Genomic DNA, 20,048 nt, shown 5'->3' with positions numbered 1-20,048 from the left:
AGATTGTGCTCAAGCCCTGGTATAGAACTTGGAACTGCGACCTTTTGATTCAAAATGTATTTTTATTGTATTAGCCAAACTCTCAGTCAGTGTAAATAAAGGAGAATGGCTTTACAAGCCTCCATCTGTGTACTGTTTCCCTTGGGCCATGTATTTTTAATTATTAATAACATTTGCCAAAGTTTCAGTAATCTGTCAAAATTATTGTAAATATTTTCCTGCTTGCTGCAATGCGCTTCAAGCGGAGGCAAAGGGTTGTCCTGCACTTATGCCAAGGTCACACAAATTTCAAAGGCTGCTGGAAGTTGCCACAAACATTAAATGCTTTATTGAGCCAAGCAGGAATCGGGGAAGACGATGGTGTAGCAGCAATGTCACTGGACTAGTAGTATTTTAGTAATCCAGAGACCCAAGCAAATGCTGTGGGTTCAAATTCCACCATGGCAGCTGGTGAAACTTGACAAATTAATTAATAAAATCTGGAATATAAAGCTAGCCATCAGCAATGGTGACCACGAGGACTGTTGTAAAAATCCATCTGTTTCACTGATGTCCTTTAGGGAAGGGGTCCTGCTGTCCTTATCCACTTTGGCCTAGGTGTGACTCCAGGACCACAGCCATGTGATTGATTCTCAACTGCCCTCTCAAATGGCCTTGCTCAGTCCAAGGATAGTTAGTGGGTGGTTAATAAATTGTGGTCTTGCCAGTGATATCTACATTCCATGAAAGAATTAAAAAAAAACAACTGCTGCATATACCCTTCTATAATTGTCATTTTAGAGTGTGAAGTCTGGGTAGTATCTCTAAGAATCCTCAGAGCTGCTCTGGAAGTGGGGTGGGCATAAGGAGGAGAGAAGTAACCGTCATGAAGAGGTGTACCAGGAACTTGGCTTGGAGCTATCCTTAAGGTTGGTGAATGGTATTGACTTTGAGGCAAATGTGGCTTTCATGTCCCATGGCACAATTTTGTTTCCTGCTTCCCACGAGGCCCAAAACTCCAGGGAATCTCATTGTTGTGAAATATTCATTTTCTTTACATTTTCCAGTCGTGAGAACCATGAGACACATTATGCAATTCCCTGGCTAAATTGTACATCTAATTTGCTCAGCAAAATCCTGAACCTTCAAAGGTAGCTCAAGATTTTGGACTCTCAGCTGCTTAGAGGAGAAATATGCCAGGATTAGAGATAGCGATTGTAATGGTGCAGTTAAAGTGAGCTAGTCACCTAGTCAGAATGTTTGACCCCGGACAATGCAACATGGTGTTTTAAAGTAAGGTGATGTATGTTAAATGGCACGGTGGCACAATGGTTAGCACTCCTGCATCACAGCGCCACGGACTCAGGTTCAAATCCCGGCTTGATTCACTGTCTGTGCAGAATCTGCACATTCTCCCCATGTCTGTGTGGGTTTCCTCTAGGTGCACTGGTTTCCTCCCACAGTCCGGAAGACGTGCTGGTTAGGGTGCATTGGCCATGCTAACTTCTCCCTCAGTGTACCTGAACAAGCGCCGGAGTGTGACGACTAGGGGACTTTCATAGTAATTTCATTGCAGTGTTAATGCAAAACTGCTTGTGATTACTAAATAAACTTTAAAAAAACATGCTCAAGGTGGTCAGTTGAAAAGATGACTGTTTGTCTGAAGATAAGTCTAAAGAAAATGCAGCTTCTCATAAGCAACCCAACTCACCACTTGTGTCTTGGTAGCATGATGTTTGCAACAGGGGAAAAAACGGCACAGGGGTATTCCCAATGAAATGCTTTAATAAATATATTTTTAAATGTGAGTATCTTTGGCAAGGTCACGAGCATTTGCCCATTCCTGATTGCCTATAGTGCCTTTAAAGTAATAAAACCTCCCAAGGCACTTCATAATAGCATTATCAAACAAAATTTGAAACTGAGCCAGATAAGGATATTTTTGTCAGGCAACAGGTAGGTTTTCAGGAGCATTTTAAAGAGAGAGAGTTGGAGAAGGTTAGGAAGGCAATTCCCGAGCTGTAAAGCTTAAATAGCTGAAGGCATGGCCACTATCAAGGATGCACGAGAGGTCAGAATTGGAGGAGCACACAGATGTTTGAGGGTTATAGGGCTGGAAGATGCTCAAGATGAGGGGAGGAGCGTGGCCATGGAGGGAGATTTAAAACAAAAATAAGCATTGTAAAATCAAGGTGTTGCCAGTCAGGGAGTACAGTGATGATAGGTGAAGAATGATAGTGGCAAAGCTTGGTGCAAATTTCATCCAGTTAGCCTGAGAGAGCCCAAAGGAAATTAAGGAAAGATCAGCCTCTATGTAGAGGAAAACATTCCTCATTAAAATTGACCCAAAAAAAACTAAGAGTACTGATAATTTATATTAAGTTGCAAATTATTTTTTTGAACTGTCATCATTGACACCAATGGGTAATCATCAGCATCATTTGGGGGCTCTTTCTGGAAAGTGTGCATCGCCCAAAGATTCATGGAGGGATGGATGAGAAACTTAATAAACCTATCTTCAAGGCAACGTGCGGCAAGATTGTCTATTGGTGTGTTATTTTGCCAATCTGTGGAATAAATGAACGCCGCTCAAACAACAGAGTGTAAGTTGGAGACTTGAGCGGAGAGATGGCAGATGGAGTTTATTCTGGACAAATGTGAGGTAGTGCACTTTGGAAGGCTTAATAAAGAGAGGAATATACAGTAAATGGCAGAACCCTTAAAGGTATTGCTAGGCAGAGGGATCTGGATGTACAAGTGCATAGGTCACTTGCTGCAAGTGGCAACGCAGGTGGAGAAGGTAGTTGGGGCATTGAATTTAAAAATTGGCAGGTCATTTGCAGCTTTATAGAACCTTAGTTAGGCCGCACCTGGAATATAGTGTTCAATTCTGGTTGCCACACTACCAAAAGGCTTGAAGAGGATACAGAGAAGATTTACCAGGATGTTGCCTGGTTTGGAGGGCATTAACTATGAGGAGACGTTGGAGAAACTTGGTTCGTTCTCACTGGAACAACGGAGGTTGAGGGGTGGCCTGATAGAAGTGGACACAATTATGAGAGACATTGACAGAGTGGATAGTCAGAAGCTTTTTCCCAGGGTGGAAGGGTCAGTTACTAGAGGGCACAGGTTTAGGGTGCAAGGGGCAAGGTTTAAGGGAGATGTATGAGGCAAGTTTTTTTTTACACAGAGGGTGGTGGGTTCCTGGAACTCTCTGCCGGGGTGGGGGGATGGAGAAAGCTGATATGATAGTGACTTTTAAGGGGCGTCTGGGCAAATACATGAGTAAAATGGGAATAGAGAGATATGGTCCCCAGAAGGCTGGGGGGGTTTTAGTTCAGTTGGGCAGCAAGGTCAGTGCAGGCTTGGAGGGCTGAAGAGCCTGTTCCTGTGCTGTAATTTTCTTTGCTCTACTTGGACAGTAACATTCTTAAAGTTCCCAGTGCAATCTGATGGAAATCATTTACTGTGTAATTATTTTTGAAGACAGAAATGCAATAATATTTGAAGAATTGAAGAATTATTCCAAGGTTCATTACAGATCAGGTTTGGAAAACAGTTCCATTTCTGTGACTCAGCCACTTACCAGATAAATTCACTGGTTCTTTTTCAAAACAAAATAGGCTATATAACCAGAATGGATCGAATGCTACATTAATATGCTTGCACTTTTATCCATTTGGATGCTGTTTGTTACCACACAACCTCCACTAGCTGGCAGAGTCAGACTGGGCTGCAGGCTTCTTAACTGCTGCTCTCTACTTGCAAGTCAGGAACCAATTAGACTGTATTGTTTCCAATTGCTATAAAAAAACAGAGTTCTGATTTATTAGTCTTAACATTGACAATTCAAGAAATTGCAAAGTTCTCGTGAGTTTTTAAACAAGTGCACTCCTTTCTGTTTGGTAGTTTTTTAAATAAGGAGAGGACCTGTCTGAGCGGAGCACACATTGCATGAATGAAAAATTCTTGGAAGAGCTAAGGAAGCTGTTATTTGAGCACTGATTTAGGTAGTCTATTTGCTTGCCAAGTTCAGTTTGAAAATGTTGGGTTCAGAATTGATGTGTTCCAAATGGAATCGTTCACAGGGCCAGACCCACTGTCTATTGATCAGAACTTCATTGATGCCCTTTTTTTTGTGTATAAGTTTGCAGAAAGATTTAGCAAGTTGGAGAATACCAAAAGAGAGAATAAATTAAAGATTAGCTTTAGACATGATAATTTAATTGACTAAATGTTTTCTGATTCACCTGTGCCTGGAACCCATGTGTGAACTTGGCAGAAAACATTATACGCGACATACCAAAATCAAACTGAAAGCTTATTTCTGAATTAAGTTTGCCTCTTTGTTTAACTCTTGTGACTGAATCCAAGTGTCTTTAACCAAATCACCAATTATCTTCATAGATCCAAGATCATGAGTTTTTTGATTGTTGCTGTACTGCGGATTGTCGTAATGTTTTGATTCTAAATAAAGTGAGCTTCATCATAACATTGGAAATGGTGAAGCAACGCACTTAATACTTCCCTCATAATTATGTAAGGAGAGAGAGTAGTGACCTGGAAATTCAAAACGACCATCGCATTAATGATTTTTAAAAAATCCATCTGAGGGGGCAGACAAGATCTCAGTTCAATCTGAAAGGTGACTCTTCTAGCAATGCTGTACTCCTTCAGCATTGCATTGAACGTCAACATTGATATTGTTTATTGTGTTGCTGGTTAGAACAGCATTTATTGTCAAGCCCTGATTGCTATTGAGAAGGTGGTGGTGAGCTGCATTCTCGAATCATTGCTGTCCATTTGTGTAAGTATACCCACATTGCTGTCTGAGAGGGAGTTCAAGGATTTGGATCCAGTAACAGTGAAGGAATGACGACGTATTTGTAAGCCAGGATGATATGTGGCTTGGAGCGGAACATCTAGGTGGTGGTATTTTCTATGCATTTGCTGCACTTGTCCTTCTAGATGGCAGTGGTCATGTGTTAGGAATTTGCTGCAGTGCATCTTGTAGATGGTACACACAGCTGTCACTGTTCATCGGTGTTGGAGGGATTGAATGTTTTTGGAAAGGCTACCAATTAAGTGGGCTAGTTTGTCCTGGATGATGTCAAGCTTCTTGAGTGGTGTTGGAGCTGCACTGATCCAGTCAAGTGGAAAGTATTCCATCACACTCCTGATTTACGCCTTGTAGGTAGTGGCCAGGCTTTAGGGAGTCAGGAGGTGAGTTACTTGCTGCAGCATTCCAAGCCTTTGACCTGATGTGGTAGCCATAGTATTTGTATGACTGCTCCAACTCAGTTTCTGATCAATGGTAACCCCCAAGGTGTTGATGGTGGGTGGGGGAGAGGTGTGGGGGAGGTCAGTGATAGTAATGCTATTTATTGTCAAGGGGCGATGTTTAGATTCTCTCATGTTGGAGGTGCCCATTGCATTGCACTTGTGTGGTGTGATTGTTATTTGCCACTTGTCAGCCCAAGTCTGGATGTTACCCAGGTTTTGCTGCATTTGCTTCAGTATCTTAATGGTGCTGAATATTATGATAATGTCAGTGAATATCCCCACTTCTGACCTCATGATGGAAGGAAGGTAATTTGAAGCAGCTGAAGATGGTTAGACTGAGGACATCTACAACACAAGAATGGGTCATTTGGTCCAATTGACATCTCCTGGTTGAGAGGACAGCTGATCTATGAGATTTGATTGCAGCACAAGTTCACCAATTTGCTCTGGGACCAACTTGGCAATCGAAGAGCAGGTTGTTGTGATTCCTGTCTTGCAACTCCTTCTCATTCACTACAATTTCCTTGATGCATTTGGCAGGAGAGCACTAATATCAAATAATTTGAACAGCAATATGGAAACCGACTGACGAAATTTTGTCTGTAGCTTTAAGGAGTGATAATGGTTGAATCGAGTTTTGCTTGTTGCATTGTTTCATTTGGTTCATGATTGATTGTTGACATGCTAATTTTATAAGTCTCTGTCATTGTTGCATATGCAGGATTTGGAAAGAATGCCGCATTTGAGCTCATTTTGTATTCAGATGCCTGGCAGAAGGCAAGTGCTTGCTATTTCCCGTTTATATTTAGTCTCTCTGCAACAAACACAATGGGATTGCAGGTGTTATTGAATCTGATCATCTCAAGATCTGATGTTCCCATAGTTCCTTTGGAAGTAGCCAATAGGAAGCACCTGCCGTTTGAATTAGTCAAAATGCTTATAGAATCAGATGTGTGCAACATCAGAATAGATAGGTTTCCTGTTTCATTTAAAAATATTGCAAGATCTGGTGTGAATAACAACAAACACTTGCACACATTTCAAATAAAGACCACTCAAATGCTTTCTTATGAGCAATGCATTCTAAAAAATGTTAGAATTAACATTTCTAATGCAGGATTCCTTAGAAAGAAAGAACACAAACATTCTGGGATTCAGTATGATGGCAAGAGCCCAAACTGGAAAGGTTCCAAACAGACGGTGTATTTCAGTAAACAATTAGACTGACAGTGACCATGCACATAAAATATCTCTCTAAGGTCTAATTAGAAGGGTGATCAAAAATAGGTAGTAATATTATAGCAGTGATGCATTTACTGACAACTATCTTCCAATTAACATCAGTGATAACCTAATAGAATATGTATGCTTTACAGTGTAGTATTTGGCTTACACTGAGTTGGTTGAAGAATAGTGTAAATCCATAAGGGAGAGTTGAGTGCTGCAGCGTAGTTTACAGTGTTGACTTTGAGTAGAGAGCCCAAGAGATGTGAATATTTGTATTTTGTCTGCATACTTACATAAGCACACGTTGGCTGTCATGTGCACTCGGTATATCAGACTATTTCTAAACATAAAAAGTTATTCAGCTGAAAGGAGGGGTAGCACAGTGTGGTTTGAGAAAAGTGGTTGCAAATCCATGAAGTGTTATTTCTGTCTGAATTGATCTTGGTTGATGTTTGCTTTCGAACACTTCTTCAGAACTACTTAGGAGTGCAGAATTCACCAGCACTTCGATTTTGCTGAATGGATCCGACCTGACCTCCAGTTGTCAATATAAACAAGTTTTGTAGTGATGTTAAATTGGGACATGTCTCATGGTTGAATTGAAAAGTCTTAGCCAGTTGAGTAACAAATATTGTGTAAATATATTTTTATTAGAATATCAGACTTAACTTTCATGAAAGTTTTGACTATTGCATTAAATGTAATTCTAATGTATTGCTATATTTTCAAATTCCCTTCCACCATTTAAATATTTGCACTGTATTCCATGTTGGCATGTGTAGATTCTTGGCCAAAATGTAAATGCAATAGATAATCGTCCATTGCTAATATCTCACAGATGGTTTGTTATGAGATATGTGCTGTCCTATATTGGCACTGGAGGGGATGCAGAGGAGATTCACCAAGGTTGATTCTGGAGTTGAGAGGGATGGCTTATGAGGAAAGACTGAGTGGACTGGGGCTATACTCATTGGAATTCAGAAGAATGAGGGGCAACCTCATAGAAACATATATGATTATGAAGGGAATAGAAAAGATAGAAGCAGGGAAGTTGTTTCCACTGGCAGGTGAAAGTAGATCTGGGGGGCGTAGCCTCAAAATAAGGGGAAGCACATTTAGGACTGAGTTGAGGAGGAACTTCTTCACACAAAGGGTTGTGAATCTGTGGAATTCCCTGCCCAGTGAACCCTATTATATTTTTTAAGGTAAGGATAGATATATTTTTGAACAGTAAAGGAATTATGAGTTATGATGAGCGGGTGGATAAGTGGAGCTGAGTCCACAAAAAGATCAGCCATGATCTTACTGAATGGTGGAGCAGGCTCCAGGGTCCATATGGCCCACTTCTGCTCCTAGTTCTTATGTCCTCATATTTATATTTACAAAATATATATTAACTGGAAATACTTTATAAGAATTTTTCTAGCATCAATGTATTATTCCTGCAAATGATTGTTTGAAGTTGTCTCTACTTCAATACGTGCTGCTTGTTCAAGTTTCTTGCGCAACACAGGATATAATCTCACTCCTAATAGAGAACACTCTCATTGACAACTACTCAAAATTTTATCATTCTAAGTCTGAATGATACATTTAGAATAAGGGAATATAACTGCCAGGTTGGAAAATGACTGGTGAAAAAAGATCCTCCCACTTCTCCCTCACCTTGTGTGCACGCAAGGTGCCCGGCAGTGGATGTAATAATGGACCAAATTTATTTAACTGAGTTGTGCTTTAGAGAAAATTTGAACCTCAAAAGTCTCTATTCATCAACCACTTCAGTGTTTTACCATAGACTGCGGTCTCGAATTTAGTTCATTTCTCCCATGTTTTGGGGCCACTGCTGTTTGTAATTTTTATTAATGATCTGGATGAGGGTATAGTTGGGTGGATTAGTAAGTTTGCTGATGACACCAAAGTCGGAGGTGTGGTAGATAGTGAGGAAGGGTGTCATAGTTTGCAGGAAGACTTAGACAGGTTGCAGAGCTGGGCCGAGAGGTGGCGGATGGAGTTTAATGCGGAGAAGTGTGAGGTAATTCACTTTGGTAGGAATAACAGATGTGTCGAGTATAGGGCTAACGGGAGGACTTTGAATAGTGTGGATGAGCAGAGGGATCTAGGTGTATGTGTACATAGATCCCTGAAAGTTGGGAGTCAAGTAGATAAGGTTGTTAAGAAGGCATACGGTGTCTTGGCGTTTATTGGCAGGGGGATTGAATTTAGGAGTCGCAGCGTCATGTTGCAACTGTACACAACTCTGGTGCGGCCGCACTTAGAGTACTGTGTGCAGTTCTGGTCCCCACATTATAGGAAGGATGTGGAGGCTTTGGAGAGGGTGCAGAGGAGGTTTACCAGGATGTTGCCTGGTATGGAGGGGAGGTCCTATGAGGAGAGGCTGAGGGATTTGGGGTTGTTTTCGCTGGAAAGAAGGCGGCTAAGAGGGGATCTTATTGAAACATATAAGATGATTAGAGGTTTAGATAGGGTGGATAGTAATAGCCTTTTTCCTCTGATGGAGAAATCTAGCACGAGGGGGCATGGCTTTAAATTAAGGGGTGGTAGTTATAGGACGGATGTCAGGGGTAGGTTCTTTACCCAGAGGGTGGTGAGGGATTGGAATGCCCTGCCTGCTGCAGTTGTAAATGCGCCTAGTTTGGGGGCGTTTAAGAGATCCGTGGATAGGTTTATGGACGAGAAGGGATTGGTTTAGGTTAGTGGGTCATTGTTTTGTAACTGGTCGGCGCGACATCGTGGGCCGAAGGGCCTGTTCTGCGCTGTAATGTTCTATGTTCTATGTATGTGTTGTTGGAGTGAGAGGTGGAAGGAGCTTTGTGTGGAGCATAGAGCACACCAGCATAGAGCTGTGGGGCTCAACAGCTTGTTTCTAACCTACAAAATTCTATGTATACCCTGCTCTGTGTATTGCCTATTTACTTGCATCTGCTATCAGTCTTCCTATTCTGCTTACCTGCTTGTTTCTTTTTTTCTTTAGTAAGCCAAACTTCAAGATTCTGTTGTGTACACCCAAATCCAGTTCAGCAAATATGAAAGCACAAATTTACTTGATCCCTGGAGTCCACCATTGCCAACACAATTCCGGTTGGGTCTGTAGCACCCATTTAGCCTAACTCTAGTCTAATCAACTTTGGCAGTCGTTCTGTAACCATTCTGGTACGATGTGCATAAATGTTTCTCTCAAGCCTCACATCAAGCCACTTTATCAAACACCTTCTGAAAATCTATATATGTATCTGTGCTACAACAGCACTGCACCTCAAATGTATTTAATTGGCTGTAAAAAAACCGTGAGATGTCCTGAAGTTGTGAAAGGTGCTCTTCAAATGCAAATCCTTCGTTTCCTTAGTTTTATCGACCGCATTCCTTTTATCTATCCAATTAGTCATTTCTTCAAATAACTTTGTTAAACATGACTTGCTTTTAACAAAAACCCTGCTGGCTTCCCTTGATTAACCCAGCATTTGCAAATGCTTACTAATTTTATCTGGAATTATGGATTTGAAGAGATTGCCTCCAACTGTAATTAGAATAACTGGCCTATGGTTACCCAATTTTTCCTTCTTTTCAATCTTGAACAAGAAGAATCAAATTGCTTATTCTGCACTCCCCCCACACAATTTACATATTTAAAGAGGATTGAAAGATTGTGGTTAAAGTCTCTGCTTTCTGATTTTCAGCAGCCCAGAGTACATGCTACCAGGCCATGTGATACCTTGAGGTTCACCAATTCATGCAAAACCCATTACTTTCTCTACAGTTAGCCCTGTCAAAGGCTTTGATACTCTTTTCTATGTCCGTACGTCACTTTGACAAGTTATAACTGCAAAATATTTATTAATATTTCAGCCAACACTTTAAGCTCCACTAGTTTTCCTCCCTTCATAAATATTTTTAGCTTTTCTTTATGTTCTTACATAAGTCTTTACTACTTACCTTTTAACCCTTCTTATCTCCCTTTTCAACTCCATATGATAGCTACTATCATCAAAGGTGCTACCAAGAACAAATACTTATTTTCTTTTGTCTCCTGCATTCCTTTTATCTATCCAATTAATACATTCTTTCTGTCTTTGTTCTTCACCACCTTTAGTATTTGTGTAACTTCGACATATATAATAATGGCTCTCATTTATACAGTGTCTTTTTTGTAGTAAAATATCCCAAGATCCTTCACAGGAGCAGTGTCAAGCAAAATTAGCTGCTGAGCCACAGATTTGATATTGGGTCACATGATAAAAAGCTTGGCCAAAGAGGATCATAGAGTGGTTACAGTACAGAAAGAGGCCATTTAGTTACGTCCTAGGACTCTGTAGAAGAAACTCTGCTAGTCCCACTCCCCCCACCCTTTCCGTCTAATCTAGCAAATTCTTCCTTTTACAGTGCTAATCCAATTCCCTTTTGAAAGCCATTATTGAATCTGACTCCAGATCCGAACTGCTCACTACATAAACTAATTCAGTCTCGTGTCACTTGCTTCCTTTGCCGATCACCTTAAATCACCGTCATCTGTTTCTTGACCTTTCCACCAAGGGGAACAGTTTCTTCCTGAGACCCCTGATGATTAAATCCCCTCTCATGCTTCTCCATGGAAAACAACTCCAGCTGCTTCAATTTATCCAGGCATCTGTACTTCCTCATCTCTGGAATCATTCTCATTCTGAGGTTGCGAATCTTTTCCAAAGTCCAAAGATGGACAGGTTAGGTGGTTTGTCATGCTAAATTGACCCTTAGTGTCCCAAGATGTGTGGGTTAGGTGGATTAGTCATGTTAAATTTGTGGGATTGCAGGCTTAGGGCGGAGGAAATGGGCCTGGGTGCAGTGCTGTTTTGAAGAGGTGCAGATTCGATGGGCCAAATGGCCACGTACTGCACTATAGGGGTTCTGTGGTTCTACAAGTTTTCTTCTTGAATTGTGGTGTCCAAAATTGGGCATGATACTCCATTGAGGCTGAATCAGTGTTTTATAAATGTTCGTCATAACTTCCTTGCTTTTGTATTGTGTCCAAAATCCCACATGTGTTTTTAACCATTTCCTCAATCTGTCCAGCTGCCTTCAATAGCTTGCATACATATACCTCGAGTCTCTTTGTTCCTGCATCCCTTTAGAATTGTATCTTTTTTTTCTCTAAGTATTTGACCTCACATTTCTCACCATTAAATTTCATCTGTCCCTTGCCTACGCATATATTAACTTGAAGCCTATCATTGTCCTCCTCATTGTTCACTGCACTTTCCAAGTTTTGAGCTAACTGCACATTTTGAAGTTCTGTCCTGAGCATCCATGTCTAGGTCATGATTTTGTGACCAGCAGTAGTAATCCAGCAAGGAGGCTCGCTACTGATCTTGAAGAAAGACTTGCTGAGCCATATGGTGATCTCTCTGGGGAGAATATTATGTATGTTCAATTGATTGTAGTGTTGTATAAAGAGGATTCTCGCCATATGGTCATATGAATCAGGCGCAATAGTATACCATTTGACTTGCTGAACCTGCTCCACCATTTGCTAAGATCATGGCTGATCAACTCTATTTTCCTGTTTACCCCCGAGACTGTTTGATTCCCATGTCAGTCAAGAATGTATGAGTGTTGAGCTACAGTGATGTCATCCAGCTGTCCAAGCAGCCAGTCACATTAAAGGATTTTCACAGTCAGCCAACCAGGACATCTAAAGCATGATTATTCAATCACTTTTTAAAAATACTGGGTCATACACATGGGGTTCAGGTACAAGTTGAAAAATCATAGAATCCCTACAGTGCAGAAGAAAGCCATTCAGCTCATCAACCTGCACTGACAACAATCCCACCTAGGTCCAATCCCTATGAACCCCCCATATTTGCCCCGCTGGTCCCCCTGACACTAAAGGGCAATTTAGCATAGTCAGTTAACATAACCTGCACCTTTTTGGACTGTGGGAGGAAACTGGAGCACCTGGAAGAAACCCATGCAGGCACGGGGAGAATGTGCAGACTCCACACGATAGTGATCCAAGGCTGGAATTGAATCTGGATTCCTGGCGCTGTGAGACAGCAGTGCTAACCACTGTGCCATCATACTGCCCTTGAATGAACAAATTAAAAAAAACAAATACTAATTGAAAAAATCTTCTGTCATAGTAGAGACATTTAACGATGCTCCTCTAACAATGCTTTTTTTCAGGAACAGATTGGTTATTCAGCAGTAACAATTACTCAGCTTGCTACTTAAACCCAATTATACCTCCTTAAACAAGTTTTAACTTGATATGCTTTCTTTTGTTTGTTTCTTTGAGCATTGCTGGCATTTGTTGCCTATCCTAATTTTCTTACAAAGATGATGATGGGCCTTGAACTTTAGTCATCTGTGTGGTGTTGGTACACCAGCACTGCTATTCAAGAGGGAGCTCCAGATTTTTGACCAGTGACACTGAAGGAATGGCGACATAGCTCCAAATCAGTAAGATGGTGTATGACTTGGAGGTTGTGGTGTTCCCATTCACCTGATGTCCTTGCTGCTTTGGGTGATGGAGGTCGCTAGATTGGGAGGTGCCTTGACGAGTGTTGAAGTGTAACTTGAAGATAACAGAACCCAGACCAAGTTTTGGTGAGAAAGTTATTACTGATTAAATACTATGATGGGGAGATGCTGGTGTTGGTCTGGGGTAGGCACAGTAAGAAGTCTCTCAGCACCAGGTTAAAGTCCAACAGGTTTATTTGGAAGCACAAACTTTTGGAACACTGCTCCTTCATCACTCACCTGATGGGGGCCCATTATTTCTATGCTGGTGTCATTGGAATTCTCTCCCCCAACCATTCTGCGTCTGTCGCCCTATATTTTTTCATGGCCCTCCATAAAATTCACCTCTTCATAAGAATGATCCCAGGAATGAAGGGTTTGTCATATGAGGAACCGTTGAGGAATCTGGATCTATACTTGATGGAGTTTAGAAGGAGATGGGGGGATCTAATTGAAACTTACGGAACACTGAGAGGCTAGATAGAGTGGATGTGGAAAGATGCTCCCATTAGTGGGAAAGACTAGAACAGTAAAGTGCAACCTCAGAGTAAGAGATGCTTCTTTACAACTGATGAGGAGGAACTTCTTCAGCCAGAGGATGGTGAATCTTTGGAACTCATTGCCACAGAGGGCTGTGGAGGCCAGGTCACTAAGTGTCTGTAAGACACAGATAGATAAGTTATTTATCAATAAAGGGATCAAGGATTACTGGGCGATGGCAGGAGAATGGGGATGAGAATCCTATTAACCATGATTGAGTCTGCTCCGCCATTCAATCGGCCGAATCACCTAATTCTGCACCTATATCTTATGGTCTTAATCAATTTTTTGGTCAGCTGTCCATGGTCTCTTTTGATTCCACTTACCCCTCCGTAATTTTCCTTTGACTTGGTTTCTGTATGTTTAGATGCACCATGCGAGTTTTTGTTTCATTAGAAATTTTCATTAGATATTAGAAAAATATCAAAATTCTTTCAGTTTATTGATGCTTCAAGAGGGCATTGTGGATAGTTGGGGCACTGGTGCTGATGATGAGAAATACAAATTTCAGGAACTTGATTTTGTATAACTCGAGGGAGCCTATTCTTGAATTTCACCCTCTTGGAGAGGAAATTTTGAATCTTTTGCAAAGTAAACATAATTTTCCTTGAGTGGCAGCATTAAAAGTTAACTGGCACCGTCATAGTTAAGCAAATGAACGTGACGGCTTTCATTTAATTTTTGATGAAACATACAATGAATCTGGAAGTTCAGAACGAAGCTATAGTCTGGAGCCACTGACACAATGGCTGGTTACACTCACAATACCCTTGCAATTGCTATGTTTCAACCAGCCTTTGTATATTCTAAATCCCATACAGTTTCTCATCAAGGATGACGCTTAAACGTTAATGGGGAAATGCTAATACTGTTAAGCAATTGGATGCTTGCCAACTTTTGCGAGATCAAAAGGGATGCATGAAAGGAGATGTTTACATTCAGAGACTGTAGAAACGCTTTTAGAAGTTGTGCTGGATGCAAATAATGGGAGGAGGGAAAATAAGTAACAATTCAAAGCTTTCGTGGCATTAATGGCTTTGGGCACTGTATGTTGGCGTAGCAGCTAAGTCATTCAATGGAATTAAGCATGAAGTTCAAATCACGAGGGAAATGCATATAATTCTGTGGGCCTCGTGTCTTGACTGATTCAGGCCATAAGCTGGATAAAGGCATTTGTTGAGATCACAGGCAGCACTGGCTGATTCATTGCACGAAATTAACTTTAAGCAGCTTCTGATCCAGCCAAGCAACTCCTGAGATTTGCCAAACTAGACCAACCTTTGCACAGTACCGATGTGCCTTTTTGGGTTTCCTAATTTACTGCCAATCCACAGTAAATTAACCACAAAAATACCAGGAACCAATTCCCAAGGTTTTGGACCTGAGCTTGGGATTCTAAATTTGAGAAAAGGTGAAGTACTCTTGATTGTTCCCAATCTCTGGTTGACTTAGATATATTTTAGTTCCTGCAAGGGAAGAAAACAACGCATGAAGAACATCGTGATTGTCTTATTTTGGCTGAAGATTTTTTTTGATGGTGGTTTCAAGTTTACTTTCTGCTGCCTTGCTTTGTCTGATTGAGACCTGGCAGTCTCTGACCCAATTGTACTGTTCTGAAATTGAGGAATGGGTTCCTGTAGTTGTTCATGGGACTATGTTTACATTGCAATTAGTGTTGTGTAAGTGATTTCTGCCGAATGAGCAGTGGGAATCTGGAATTGAGTTTCAACCATGATGCAGCAGGGTGGCACAGTGGTTACACTGCTGCCTCACAGTGCCAGGGACTCGAGTTCGATTCCCCGCTTGGGTCACATCTGTGTGGAGTTTCCCCATGTTTGCGTGGGTTTCTTCTGGGTGTCCAGTTTCCTCCCACAGTCCAAAGATGTGCAGGTTAGGTTTATTGGCCATTCTAAATTGACCCTAGTTTTGTGGGGTGAGCAGGGTAAATATGTGGAGTTATGGGAATAGGGTGGGATTGTTGTCGGTGCAAGCTCAATGGGCTGAATGGCCTCCTGTAGTGTGGGGATTCTATGATGCAAGATACTAAGTGCACTGCATGGGGTGTAAATGCAGCGTGGTATCCAACCTCAGGGTTGACAATGCTCTGGGTTCCTTCTCCTCACCTCCTTTCAGCTCAAGATGCTGAATTGTTTTCTTAGCATTTAATTTCTAAATGCTGGGTGAGAGCTTTGTGGACTACATGTCTTTAGACACGTACAAAGCTGTTGGAGACACAAGCAATGCAAACTTTTTTTTTCTGGTTGACTGGAAGCCAGACTGCTGGTTTCAGCGTGAATACTGCCATTTACATGTACACTGAAACACAGGTGGTTTGACAATGTCAGAATACCAGTGAGATGTTTAACGTTCATAAACTGCATACCGTGCTGTTGGCACACACTCAACACTTTACTGGTGGTCCAATGCACTGTATGGTTTTTTTTAAAACTGCAGATGCAATGGTTGGAGCCCTTCCATTAGAGAAGTGGTGTGCATTACATCCTAGAAGTATTTCGTGCTAAGGCCTAATTCCAAATTGACATCTATTTGGCTTAAGTTATCTTGAACGTTTTTGCATCTGTGAATTTAGTGGAGTTGTGCATCATCCAGACCTGCTCGTAGGGTTCTGCTGTTCCCTTTTGAAGTGCACATATGAAAATGAGGACTGGCCTCTAGTCTTCATGTTCATAATGCATACACTTGAGCAGACTTGATTGAAACAGATTTTTAAAAATGTCTTTATTGAGAAGCTACTACCTGTTCTTTCTGTAACATTAGTGATGATTGTTGCTGTACAAAACAATGATGTAATCATCAAAAGTTATGGTTAATTTTCCCCCAAGGGTTTTTGACATGCTGGGTAGGATTTTGATTTGAATCCTTTGCAGCTGACTTTTGCTGGATGCAAAGCTGAGGTTTGAAATTTAAAAATAGTTGAGATTTTGGTGTGAATGTTTTGCATTTTAGTTAGCTTCCTTGTTACATCTGCCCTCACCTACCATTCCTCCCCGCCCCCCAAGTTTATTGGTGATGGACAGAGTCAGAGGGTTTATCTTGTTGGTCATTTTGATTTCTATAATTAGTGGGATTAATCATTATTGTTTTTTTTTAGTTGAGGCATTGTTTTAAATGGACTTACAAGAATTACAGCAAAATACATTTTTGTGCACCTGACAAAAATGCAATTAATTGATGGTGTGCTTCATTGCAATAACGGAAAAGTTGCAAACAAATGTTCCATGGCTGATGCTTAAATTACAATTCAATCAGTATTCCCGAATAAGTTGTAATTACAATATTAATGATGAAAAATTTGTATCATAATTGCTACATTATGCAATGAAGCAAATGCTGTCATGAATCAGTAGCCTGGTTTTGGCAGCAGTTGAAGACAAACAACTGGAATGGATGCCTGCTAGTGACCTGGGGTGTGCAAATACTTTAACATTAATTAAATGAAACACAGCACTTTTATTTCTAACTCCATTTTTTTCCCTCGACAGCTTGTTGCCATTTTTGAAGAACAAGAACCTCACCATGGCGGTGATGGCACTAGCGCTAGTTCAACTGGCACACAAAGCCCAGAGATATTCGGCAGTGAGTCTGCACCTAATTCCTTGTCTGCGTTTCAACCTTATCAAGCATCAAGTGAGATTGAAGTCACGCCATCTGTCCTCCGAACAAGTAAGTCCTTTTATGTGCACATTCACTCGTGCAAGAAGATTCTGAAAAATGGGCCTATGTCTTTGTACAATAATCATACCATTCTGCAATTATTCTTGTATAAAAGCAAAATGCTGGAGATGCTGGAATCTGAAACAAACAGAAAATGGTGGAAAATCTCAGCAGGTCTGACGGCATCTGTGGGGAGAGAATAAAACCAGTGTTTGGAGTCAAGGTGACCCTTCAGCAAAGCTTTCAACCCTGTCCTATCATTCAGCTTGATCACAGCTAGTCAAAAAATCTGCTTTAAATTTCTGCTCCCATTCTCTGCCTAATAATTTTTGTTGGGATCTGCACATATGGATGACAGATGCTCGAAATCTATAAATTGTATCCTAAGCAAGAGTGTAAAGCTTCAGGAGAAGGTCTGGTGAAAAGAAATCAAGTGGGGAAAAAGTACAGCTTTAAAAACAAAATTGAGGAACGCTACTTGCAATGCCAGTGCTTGCCTTGGTACAATAACGTTTGTTAATGTTCAGATCTGATATCCAGAAATCAAGTCATGAGATGTGATTTTTAAATAAATCATTCCAATGTGAACAACTTTTGGTCCTGTTAAAGTCTCCCACAAGGTGCCCGTGAAATTGCAATGTGCTACATAGGTCCATCTTTTGAAACACAGCACACAAATATGTCCTGTCTTCCTCCCTCCCCAATTTTGAAATGTGTTCCAAGGTATGATTAGTCCAGATGTGAATCAGGGACCATGAAAATATGTATGGGTGTGATCGTGACGTTTTGCAAAATCTGAACTAGAATGAATTCCTGGGGACACCTTTATTCCTGAAATACCTAACTGGAGCCCTACTATTTAGTTAGCCCTTTGTGACAGTTCACGGGGGAAAAAAACTCGCTAATGAAGAAAATCACTGCTGGGTTGGTTATAGGACTATTTCTGCAGTAATCTTTTAAATTGCTGATTGGCTAACTTGCCCAAATGGCTTAACTATTGTTGTTCATTTATATATTGCTACTCGCACATTTTCTGTGACATTTGTTATGGTAAGACTGATGTTACACTTTTATAATGATAGCACGTTACACCTGTAACGAACTGAGTATTTTCTACTGTTGTGACCTACATATAAGATAATCTGTGTCTTTAAGGCAACAAAGTTTTTAAAAAATAATACCAATTAACTGGAGTTAAATTGCTTTAGTAAAGGAAATGACTGGATTACCAGATGTTTACAAATTTAAAGTTCTAGGGCAATCTCAGAACTTCCCTCGCTGCCAAAACTTACTGACAATTGACCTGAAATGATTTTGTTTGATGTCTCGTATAGAAAGAACAAAGAAAATTACAACACAGGAATAGGTCCTTCGGCCTTCCAAGTCTGCACCGACCATGCTGCCCGACTTAACTAAAACCCTCAATCCTTCCGGTGACAATATCCCTCTATTCCCATCCTATTCATGTACTTGTCAAGACGCCCCTTCAAAGTCACTACCATATCCACTTTCACTACCTTCCCCGGTAACGAGTTCCAGACACCCACTACTATTTGTGTAAAAAATCTGCCTCGTGCATCTCCTTTAAATTTTGCCCCTCGCATCTTAAGCCTATGCCCCCTTGTAATTGACTCTTCCACTTTGGGACAAAGCTTCTGACTATCCAGTCTGTTCATACCTCTCATAATCTTGTACACTTCTATCAGGTCGCTCCTCAACATCCGTTCTCCAACCTCTCTTCGTCGCTAATGTCCTCCATATCAGGCAACATCCTGGTAAATCTTATTCTGCACCCTCTCCAAAACCTCCACTTCCTTCAGGTACTGTGGTGACCAGAATTAAACACTATATATTCTCAGTGCGGCCTAACTAAGGTTCTATAAAGCTGTAGTATGACTTGCCAATTTTTAAACTCAGTACCCTGGCCGGTGAAGGCAAGCATGTCATAAGCCTTCTTGACTGCCTTCTCCATCTGCATTGCCACTTTCAGTGACCTGTGGACCTGTACACCCAGATCCCTTTGCCTATCAGTACTCCTAAGGATTCTGCCATTTACTGTATATTTCCTATCTGTATTAAACCTTCCAAAATGAATTACCTCACATTCAGAACATAGAACCATACAGTGTAGAAAGAGGCCCTTTGGCCCATCGAGTCTGCACCGAACACAATCCCACCCAGGCCCTACCCCCAAATCCCCACATATTATACCCACTAATTCCTTTAACCTACGCGTCCCTGGACACTAAGGGGCAATTTCTGAGCATGGCCAATCAACCTAACCCACGCATCTTTGGACTATGGGAGGAAACCGGAGAACCCGGAGGAAAATTTGTCCGGATTAAATTCCATCTGCCATCTCTCCGCCCAAGGCTCCAACTGATTTGTATCCTGCTGTATCCTCTGATGGTCCTCATTGCTATCTGCAAATCCGCCAGCCTTTGTGTCATCTGCAAACTTACTAATCAATCCAGTTACATTTTCCTCCAAATCATTTAGATATATTACAAACAACAAAAGTCCCAGCACTGATCCCTGAGGAACATGTCACAGCCCTCCAAACAGAAACACACCCTTCCACTGCTACCCTCTCTTCTTTGACCGAGCCAGTTCTTTATCCACATTGCCAGCTCACCTCTGATCCCATGCAACTTCACCATCTGCACCAGTTTGCCATGAGGGACCTCATCAAAGGCCTTAATGAGTCCATGTAGACAACATCCACTGCCCTACCCTCATCAATCATCTTCATCACTTCCTCAAAAATCTCAATCAATTTCGTGAGATGCGACCTCCCCTTCACAAAACCATGCTGCCTTTCACTAATACAT

General features: G+C 41.2%; 1 protein-coding gene across 8 annotated transcripts in view; it reads left to right on the top strand.

Moving 5' to 3' along the window:
- Nucleotides 1–20,048, top strand: part of pard3aa (par-3 family cell polarity regulator alpha, a) — an 800,310-nt gene that overhangs the window by 341,211 nt on the left and 439,051 nt on the right. For all 8 annotated transcript variants that reach the window (XM_080212204.1, XM_080212186.1, XM_080212194.1 and 5 more), the window contains exon 3: nt 17,046–17,226. In XM_080212204.1, coding sequence (XP_080068330.1) covers nt 17,046–17,226 — 181 coding nt within the window. The remainder of the gene's footprint in view (nt 1–17,045; nt 17,227–20,048) is intronic.

This window comes from Carcharhinus amblyrhynchos, chromosome 2 (genome assembly GCF_965287045.1).
Source record: "Carcharhinus amblyrhynchos chromosome 2, sCarAmb.v2.hapA, whole genome shotgun sequence".
NCBI lineage: Eukaryota > Metazoa > Chordata > Chondrichthyes > Carcharhiniformes > Carcharhinidae > Carcharhinus > Carcharhinus amblyrhynchos.
Note: the sequence above shows the minus strand (reverse complement) of the source record. Positions and strands in the feature narration are given on the sequence as shown.